This window comes from Antrostomus carolinensis, unplaced genomic scaffold, assembly GCF_000700745.2.
Source record: "Antrostomus carolinensis isolate BGI_N321 unplaced genomic scaffold, ASM70074v2 scaffold2836, whole genome shotgun sequence".
NCBI lineage: Eukaryota > Metazoa > Chordata > Aves > Caprimulgiformes > Caprimulgidae > Antrostomus > Antrostomus carolinensis.
Window position 1 is genome coordinate 2,256 of NW_010322298.1, and position 10,441 is coordinate 12,696.

Here is a 10,441-nt window from a genome sequence, read left to right on the forward strand (position 1 = left end):
TTAGTATTCTTTGTGCTCAACAGATTTTAAACAGGAAAGAGCTGCAGGGCTTTTTGAACTCACAGAAATACTCAGGATGCACACTTCTCTGGAAAGCACTAAGTGGTAAAAGCCTGGTTTTGGAAATAGATGTTTAGAAGCATATTGAGATTTTGAAATTGATTTGCCCATTCCATAATGAAACCATTTAAGGTAGAACCCTTTTCTTAATTAAGAAAAGTGGCGATTTGTTACTGCAAAGCATAGAAAACTAATGGCTTTGCCACAGCAAAGGAAAAAAAAAGGTATAATACATTTACGTTATTTCAGTCTAATCTTTTCTAATTAAAAAAAATTAAAAAGTAAGGAAACATCAGAGCATATGAAAATATTTTAACTAGCCAAAGAAGACCTATTTATTTAAAAGTTGGAAAAATGTTCCTGGGAAAAATAACAATTTATAGAAATGTAAATTAAGAATCAATAGTTTTGTCACGAAACTCATGAGCATGACAAATGTGTGTGTCTTTGATTTTGCCATATTTATGAGAAAAACGAGTTCTGGAAGCTAAAGGTGAAGATTTAGCTTTCCAGTTAATGTGGATTTTTGTTGCTTTCAGAAAAGCCAGATTTTTGTCACAGTACATTTTACCAACACATGTTACAAAAGAATTCAAATGTCCTACAACAGTAATTAATAATTTAGTGTGTGATTTTTTTACCCTTGTTTGCTATAATTCACAGAATTCCTATCTTTCTTTTTTTTTTTTTTTTAACAGTTCAAAACTAACTATGAAAAGAGAATGTTTAAAGTAGATATTGCATCCAACGACACATCCACAGTGGCTTCCATAATAAGCAATGTGTCAGAAGCAATGGAAACCCTCACCCAAATGAAAGAGGAAATAGTTCCTGTTCCAGGTTCCGTAAATGGAGTGAATGCCCTTGGCTTGGTGGTTTTCTCAATAAGCTTTGGCCTGGTGATTGGAAGCATGAGGGAGCAAGGTCAGGCATTAAAAGACTTCTTTGATAGCCTTAATGAGGCTATCATGAGATTGGTAGCTCTAATCATGTGGTAAGTGCCTCCTTGATAAATTCCATTTCAAGTTACTAAGAATATTTTTTCCTCACAGTCAGGCACCACATAGCAAGAGTCTGGTTGGCAGGAAGTCGGACAATAAGATCTTAACTACACATACTGTGATTCTGTAGGTCCCAATGCATAATGTGGCCAAGCATACTTACATTTTCAGTGTGTTTAGCTTTTGGCATGAAAAAAATCAGGGTCTATGGCAGACTTGCTACACTTATACAGAGCCATTCTATGTCTTCGTAAAGATAGCAGTCACAACAGTATGCTATCAAAGTTTCCTTAAAACCTAATCTGACTTCACTAAAGGCAACCAACAAATCTCTCCCATAATCTTATTTCTACACAGCAAGACCTTGTTATCATTACTTTCCAACACAACTGGTTCCTGCAAACATTTAGTGTATATGTATGTCCTTGCACTGTAGCTGCACTGTTTACACATACATATAATTTTCCTGCTTTCTTTATTGTGTTCAATAGGTAAATAAAATCAATACCTTTCCCCTCAACTTCATTAGGTATGAAGTCTTCTCAGCAATGATAATTAATTATTTGTCAGGTAGAAGGTTAAGAAAATAAATTATGTCTTGTTGCCTTCTTTACTACAGAAAACAAACTAACAAATCAACTCCAGAAGCATACCCAAGAGCATACACACATATGTTACACTACTAGATACAAAAGTAAAAATAAGTATATTTTTTCCAGTAACTAAAATTCTATCCTGCCAGGAAGCATCTATAGAAAGGAAAAACCCTTTCTCCTTCTTTACAAGCATGCTTAAGACGATGATAAAGCAGTGGATGAGAATTGTTACTTCTGAGAAATTTCTACATGGATTTGATGGCTTAAAATGCAATATAAGCTGGATACATTTTGTTCTGTTGTAACTTAGTGTGAAAAGACAAGTGGATATTATAGAAATAAGGCTGTACCAGAAGTCCAGCTGCAGCAGAACTGTATTAGTTCTATGAGCAGCACTAGCTCCTTCTTCATCTGTTGCTGTGCTTACCAATAGGAAAAAACAGATCATCCTACCTTTGTTGCTTTCCTACAATGCAGCTAACCTCTGTCATACAGATGGCTTCATGTTAAAGTATTTATCCAGTGTCCTACTGGATCCAATGGGGTATGGCCAGGAGCAGATTGAAATCATCAGAAGTTATCAGCCTTTTGTGTGGGTTCCTTAGCCAAAAACAGGACTGGTGAGATAATAGAACTGGGTGCTTGGCATAGTCTACAACTTTAGCAGTTGAGCTTTCATTCATACATGATAGAATTACAACAGAATTAGATAAACTAGCTTTTAAATGACATCTGAATTCCAAAGGGAACTCATCTCCCTACATGTCTAAAAAACATGCTATGCATCTTGAAATCCTCAACAGATCCTGAATCCAATAGAGCATATCAGAAACATCCACTGCTGTGGTTTAACCCAGGTTGAACTGTTAAGAGTTACTCTTGGAACACTTCTGAATACTTGCAGTCATCCTAACAGTGAAATCCTACATTCATGTATGCGTATAAACACTAAAGGTATGAATGGGAGAGTGAATTTCTACTTTGTTTAGTACAATACTGATTTGATTTCTTATTTGCAGGTATGCTCCACTTGGAATCCTCTTCCTGATTGCTGGAAAAATAGTTGAGATGGAAGATATGGGTGTGATCGGTGGTCAGCTTGCCATGTATACTGTAACAGTTATCATTGGTTTGCTAATTCATGCTGTCATTGTCCTACCCCTTCTCTACTTTCTGATCACTCGTAAGAACCCTTGGGTATTTATCGGAGGCTTAATCCAGGCATTAGTCACAGCTTTGGGAACATCTTCCAGGTATAATACAATATTTTAAGGCCACATTGTTTTTATAATAATACTTGTTTGAGAAACAATTTTGCCTAATGTAATTGGTTAACTCCATATTCAAGTATTCACTTGGGCACTTTATTTCATTTCTGCTGCTCTCTGACACAGACAATTATTATCATTACATTGACTTGAACTGTATTTTCTGTAAGAACCCCCTTAACAGAGATGAAATGAGTCTGTCTGGTGATGGAGACTGTATGGTTGGAACACTAGTGACTCAGTTTAGCCTTGGTGTTTCAAATTTTTAAGTAGTTTGTAACAGCTTGCTGGTAAAGGGTGAAGCTGGCAAAGGATGTGCATGGCAAAATGGAGCAGCAAACAGGAAAGTTCAGAGAGGATTCTGAGGGAGCTTGAGAGCCCTTACTGGTAGCTGATGTTCTGTGCTCAAAATCCTGATAACCAGTGATGCAACAGAAATGCCACTTTTACTCTTTGTTGATTAAGTCATAGGTACATCATATGGATAAAAAAACCTGTCTGCACCTACGATGAAAGTAAACATTACTGTAATAAAATATACATGTCTATACCATATGACCTTTCATAAAACACCTTCCATTTTAATAGATTTTAAAAATGCCTCCTAAAGACAGATGTTTTAAGTCAGACATTCTGTATTACTAAATTTAAGTCCCTCATGTCTGGGATTATTTTGAAGATCTGAATGAGAAGCTATTGTGACCATTAATGTAGAAACTGATTAAGTTTTCTATTACTGGAAAAGCTCTTAAAAAGATATGACAGTATATTGATGGGTAAAGAGTGACAATAACTAATTTCACATTTGACATTTTGATGTCAATCCTTGCAAATTTGTGGAATGTCTAAAATGGAATTTGATTATTTATAATTTTTTAAAGGATGTAATGAAACTAATGCCAGTCAATATAGTTTAAGAGAAAATAAAATGAAACTACAGCTTTGGTGGATAACAGTAATAGTGGTAAGACAGTACATTCCAGCTTCTGTAGGACATTCCACTTAGTGCTGCTCAGGATTCTGAGTAAGAACCTAGGTTGATGCAAAAGAGCATACTGTACTATGAGTAGATTTCAAAGCTGTTTAAAAGTTAACTATAGGTTGACCGTCATCAAAGAGATTTTCTAACACATTCTTCCACAGCCCTTCTTTACTTTATATTTTATCAGTATTTTATTTTTTTATCAGTATTTTATTTTATCAGTATTGATAAAATTTTCAAAGACATAAAAGTCTGCTAAGTAGTTAGTAGTGAAGAGGTCACTGAGACAGAGTTATCTGAATTGCTGGGTCTTGAAAAACCTCTTTGCTTTGTTGTGATCAGATGTAGAGATACATGTTTAAGAACAAAGAGCCCAGACAGCTTTTATAAAATGGCCACCTTATCCTTCCTTCTGGGGCAGTGTCTCTGAAAATAAGCTTGGCATCATGTGGGCTGAATGGGCAATCCTGTAACATACAAAGACAAAATGTTCAGATTGGTTGGTCTTTAAATGATATTGTCATTTATATCATATTTGGATGTAGCAGCAGAGGAACAAGATTTAAGTGGAGTACAGGGCCTGGCTGGGACAGAGTTAACTTTTGTCATAGCAGCTCGTACAGTGCTGTATTTTAGATTTGTGACCAAAACAACACTGATCAGACACGGATGTTCTAGTTCTTGCTGAACAGCATTTGCACAGCACCAAGGCCTTCTCTGTTGCTCACTCTGCCCCCACAGTGAGTAGATGGAGGTGTGTGAATAGGTTAGGAGGGCACACAACCAGGCTGATGACCCAAACTAACCAAAGAGATATTCCAAGCCAAATAACATCATGCTCAGCAATTAAAATAGAAAAGGGGATTTTAGAGAGGCTAGACATATTTTACTTGGGAACTGTCTGGGCATTGGTCTGCCTGTGGAAGGTAGTGAGTAATTGTCTTTGCATCACTTGTTTTGTTTTGTTTTCTTTCTCTTTTCTTCCACTTACCCTTCACTTATTAAAGTTGTTTTGTTTTAATTAAAATCTCAACCCCTGCATTTTCTTGCTTTTACTGTTCCTTTCTTCTTTTCCTGCCCTGGTCAGGGTGTGGGGGCAAGTAAGTGAGTGGTTGTGTGGTGCTTAGCTGCCCACTGGTGTTAACTCACAAGTAATCGTCCATTAAAATGTCCTTTCCAGGGGAGACAACAAATAAATAAGAGAAAAACATGCTGTTTACTAAAGGCTTGACTAGCTCAATCTGTATAACTTCAGGAAAACAATGCTTAGGGATGATTCAATCAAAACTCCATGACATAAAAAAGAGAAGCAGGTATTTTTACATTTTTCTTCTGTGAATCAGAACAATCTCACAACAAAATACTGATGTTAAACACATTCAAACTAGGGACTCAATAGAGAGTTCCAGTAATTAACCACTGTAAAAACTTTATAAGAGCATTAGGAGAACCTCCATCATTAGAAGTGTTTAAATTTAGTCTTCACATTTAAAAAAAAAAAAAAAATAGTCACATAAAAATTAAGACAGAACAATCTGTCTTGTCATCACAATGTGTGACACTTCATTCCCTCTTTGTAGATCTTATATCCTCTATTACCTTCTCTTTTTTGTTGTTTCAGTTCTGCAACACTACCTGTTACATTTAAGTGTCTAGAAGAAATAAATGGAGTAGACAAACGAGTTACGAGATTTGTACTCCCAGTTGGAGCTACAATTAATATGGATGGAACTGCTTTGTATGAGGCTTTGGCTGCAATTTTCATTGCACAGGTTAACAACTTTGATCTGAACTTTGGGCAGATTATCACAATCAGGTACAGAAGTCATTATTACCTACACCTAATAAAGCACCTTTGTGATGCTTCCTTCTTGCTGTTATATGTGGGATTAAACAAAAATGTCTAGAGCTAAAACCAAGAACTGCTACAGCAGCTGACTAACTGTAATAGTGTACATCTGCACAGAAGAGGTCCCCCAGCACATATTGTCCATTAGGTAAACCTTTAAAAAACTGTAAGATGACACACCTATCACTGCACTTAGTAGAGCCAACAAGAACAGATTTTAATGACTTTTAAATTTTCTTTTTTAAGAACTCATGGAGCTGTTGGGAGCTGTAGATTTACAATCAGTATGAGGTAGTTTACAATGCATGTACAAAGCAGTAGCATAAAAGCATCACGGTGCATATGCTAGGAGAAGCAATGTTTTCCTGTTCCTGGCGGCCTGAGAATACAAGCAGAGCAAGCTGTGTAAAGGACAGTAATATCTTTTATTACACCAGCTGATAGAGGTGGAGAAGATAGGTAGGTTTTCAAGCACATAAGCTTTCGTGTTTGAAACAGAATGGCAAACAACCCACCACGTAGCACTTGATGATAACTAATCTGCATTAACTTAGTTATGTTACTGAAATAGTTTAAAAGGGGGGTGGCTACAGGTGCAGAAGAAAGTAGTGTCAGCAAGGGGAGAGAGGGACACTGCAGGAGAGAGATGCTCATATTTATCACTCAGGAACACTGAGTGGAACACTGAAAGTTCAGATATGGTGGACTGGGAATGTAGATTTTAAAACAGGAGTGCTTATCTCCATAATTAAATGGCACTTAATTTAATATTCATCAACAGAAGGCAAAATTCTGCCTTCACACTCTGAGGCAGTAGTTCCACATTCATTAGTACTAGAGTTTCCCCCTGCCAAATCACCTCACAAAACAAATTATTCCTAAACCAGGTGTGAACAAGCATATTTCTATCAAGTTACTAGACTGTATGATTCAGGGGGTTTGGCAGCTTTCTGTTTTCTGATGGCAGAATGCCAACTGCTGGAGGACAGGTACTTCACCTGGCATGGAGTTATGTGAGATGGATGGAGAATAAGTCCTTGCATTAGATCTGCCAGGACAAAATTACCTCGTCAGCTTTTCTTTTAACATGTTTTATCTTGTGGAGTGAATTTGTTTAGTGGGTGGGGGCATGTAGCTGTAATGTTTTTGTCTGGCCCTTAGCATCTAGTAGGGGATTTAGCACCTAATAAAATAATGTTTCAAGGGTTCTGGATAAAGGTTTAGTGTAAACATTTTGGATTAAGATCCACACTCCCCTGCAGCTATCCAGTGTTTAGATAAGGGACTGGGCTCATCTTATTTACCACTGACCAAATGCCTTCTTGCTTCATATCTGTTTTTAATATTTGACAGATCATAAGGAGAGTTTATTATGGAAGTTAATTAATTGTTCTTACCATCTTTTTGCACAGCATCACAGCTACAGCTGCCAGTATTGGGGCTGCAGGCATTCCTCAAGCTGGACTGGTTACCATGGTCATTGTGCTTACATCAGTAGGCTTACCTACAGATGATATCACGCTTATCATTGCAGTGGACTGGTTCTTGTAAGTATCTTTATGGAGTCACTAAGGACTTAGACCATATTTAGAAGTGCAATAGCCAGGGACATTCTGGCAATACTGCAATCAGTGGTGTACTTCATTTGCTGTGGAAGGCAGCTGGAAAGAAGTGCTAAAAAGAATCACAACTTCTTGCGATTAACATATTTTAGAGCAGATGGTGAGGGGTGTTACTTAATGATGGTTCCTCTTGCATGAAAAAGGGTTACTTAGAAACCTGTATTCTTAGGGTACAAAGAAAACTTCCAAACACACTATAGTTAAATTAGCAAAGAATTGCTTTAGCCTATAGGCTAAAGCAATTTTGTAGGATAGCAATTAAAAGCTTTCCATCAATCAGTCTCAGAGCTGGTTCAGATTCAACCCAGTACCTTGCAGCCCTGTTGACTATCTAATTTAGGAAGGATTCATATGTCTACCTCACAGAAGCAGAAATTAAAAGCAGTCATGTAACTGTCTTATCCAGCCATAACAATGTATCGCCCCTCAGTTTTTCCATTCCTCTGTCTGTAGAAGACTAACTGATATCTGAAGGTATATGAGGAAATCCCTTAGATGCAAGAACTAAATCAAAGGCAGAAGGTTTCCTCTGACCTCTACTTTATCTAGCCTCTATTAGTTATAGTTTCTAAAAGCTTTTAACCTTCAGTCTTCTCAAGTGATCCCAGCAAGGAGTTGCCTATGTTATTATAAGAACATAATGTCTTCAAATTATTATCTAACCACATGCCCACAGTCTGTGTAGGTGGACGCTTACCAAGTAACAGTCCTAGTCACTCCTTGTCAATCTGCCTCCTACATCTTCTGGGCAAAGCCCTATAAGAACGATGAATTGTTGTAGTTTAGTTGGAATTAGTTCATCAGAATTTCACCCTAAACTGCTGACCATACTTTATGGTGAGGAGGGAAATGACCCTAACAAGGTAGATTCTCACTGGCTTACATGTTCAGAGGATATAAAGCCAAACCACCAGAGTATAGAAATGCCCCCAAGAAGCATCTGCCATATGGTCCCTTTGTTGTCCTCATCACACAGCTATATCTTGCTGTGAAGTTGCCAAGAATATTAACATACTTTGTGACTGTAAATCCCAGTATGTTTGTTAATTTCTTTAGAAGAAATCATAGCATTAACAGTTCAGATAAATATACATAAAACAGCTGAATAATCTAGTAATCTATTTAAAGGCCATAGCTAGTCTGCATGCTTCCCTGAACAAGTGGTGAAATCAAGGCAAACTTACTATTTCTCCTTAGGGATCGTCTCCGTACCACAACCAATGTCTTGGGAGACTCCATCGGAGCAGGAATAGTTGAACATTTATCACGGCATGAGCTGAAGAACAGGGATGCTGAAATGGGTAATTCTGTGATAGAGGAGAATGAAATGAAGAAACCATACCAATTGATCTCACAAGAAAATGAGAGTGAGAAACCATTAGACAGTGAAACCAAGATGTAGGGTAAAGAAAGCATGAGTCAGACACTACAAGTGTGGAAAGCCCACACTTTCTCCAGTCATTTATAGCTTGAATTCACTAAGTTCACTTATTCCTTGTTTTCTCCCTTTCTGCTAGCACTGAAAAGAATTAATTAAAATATATTCCAAATTAGCAGTGACTGCAGTATATGTTGGCTTCCCAGTTAAAAAAAAAAAAAATAACAGGCAACAATACTGGTCCTGCTAGACATGCTAAATGGGGATAAATAAAAGAGATTGTCAATTAAATAAAAACAAAAATCATTGTATATGTTACTTAGTCCTGTGAACCTTTTTTTTTTTTTATGAACTGGAAAGTTAAAATGATAACAGAGCCTGAAAATGGTTTTATTTTTTTAAATACCTGTTGCAAAATTCCTAACATCTATAAACACACAATCAATACTTCTAACTAGATAACTACATCCAGCTAAGTAAATTAACAGGATTTTTGCTTTTTTACCTGATTTTTTGTCTCTAGTGTTATATTGTTCATAAAATACTAGCAGAAAAATAAAAAGGACAATAATTGAAAGGATATACGGGGGGAAGATATATAAATAAAAAAATACCCCAAATCAGCACTTTTACTGAGTTGAAAAATTTCTGAGAAAGTTCTTTTATCTAGACAGTTTTTTGCATTAGCCTCAGCTGATCCAGACAAAAACTTAACCTAGTCAGCTCCTGCTGACTTGCAAAAATTTACTTAGGTTTGTAAGTACCTCCAATCTGGATTTTCCTCCTTAATTTCAATATCTTAACCCAACTGAACAATCTGTGCGTGTAAGTGTTTGTAGGAGCAAGGCCTTAGGCTGTATCAACTCTGGAACAGAAAATGTGTCTTAATCTCTGTTCGGAAAAAAACCACATGCCAATTACCTAATTAAAAAGCAATAATAATAAGAATAGAAGGCAGTGCCAGCCTTCAGCAGAAGGTGCAGAAGGGTGAGATGCTCAGATCCTAAAGGGATTGGATTCTAAATCTGAATCCCTGAGACCAACAGCAATTTTTCTGGTTGGAAATGTCCCAAATGCTTGGTCATCTCAGTGATAAATTATAGAGATATTAGCTAGATTTACATCTTCCCATCTGGAGAAGAAGACTCCATATCTCAATGTGAAATTTCAAAATCCTTGTGTGTTTATCAGTAGCATCTCAAAAAGAAAAAAAATAACCCTTTAGAAAGTAAAACTAATGGGTACTTTTTTGCTTTTTACTAGGAAAAATATATAAATTGCAAAATAGTAAATACTATAATAAATGCTGAAATTTTAATTAGAAAGTATTTTAAAGCACAATATTGTAGGTTTCTTCCAGGGAATAGATAAGGAAAGAATAAAAAAGAGAGACAATGCACTTGTAATCCTGTGGCTTTTTTTGTTCATTTCAAGATTATTCCCTGATGAAGCCCTTTTTTAGAAACACAGATTATGTATTTTTTTCCTTTTTGCCTTGTATGACTATAGAGGTTAAACGCAAAAGTTTTATAATGCAGTTACAGTTGAGGGAATGAAAAAATATTAATGGACAGGCAAAATAGTGTTGGGTGATCTTCTTTATTAAAATGTTCAGTTGGCTTCTTTCTCCTTCCCCCTACCAAAAAATTCTGATGATGGAAATGAAGGATTTCCTTGCAGAGTCT

At 36.5% G+C, this 10,441-nt stretch overlaps 1 protein-coding gene across 1 annotated transcript; it reads left to right on the forward strand.

Moving 5' to 3' along the window:
- Window positions 1-758: 758 nt before the first annotated feature.
- Window positions 759-9,062, forward strand: LOC104518958 (excitatory amino acid transporter 1; the record flags this gene model as incomplete). The annotated part of the gene is made up of 5 exons (XM_010170175.2): window positions 759-1,054; window positions 2,677-2,910; window positions 5,529-5,723; window positions 7,169-7,303; window positions 8,576-9,062. Coding segments are annotated over 5 exons (1,065 nt in total), but the record flags the coding sequence as incomplete, so codon positions are not given.
- Window positions 9,063-10,441: the final 1,379 nt, after the last annotated feature.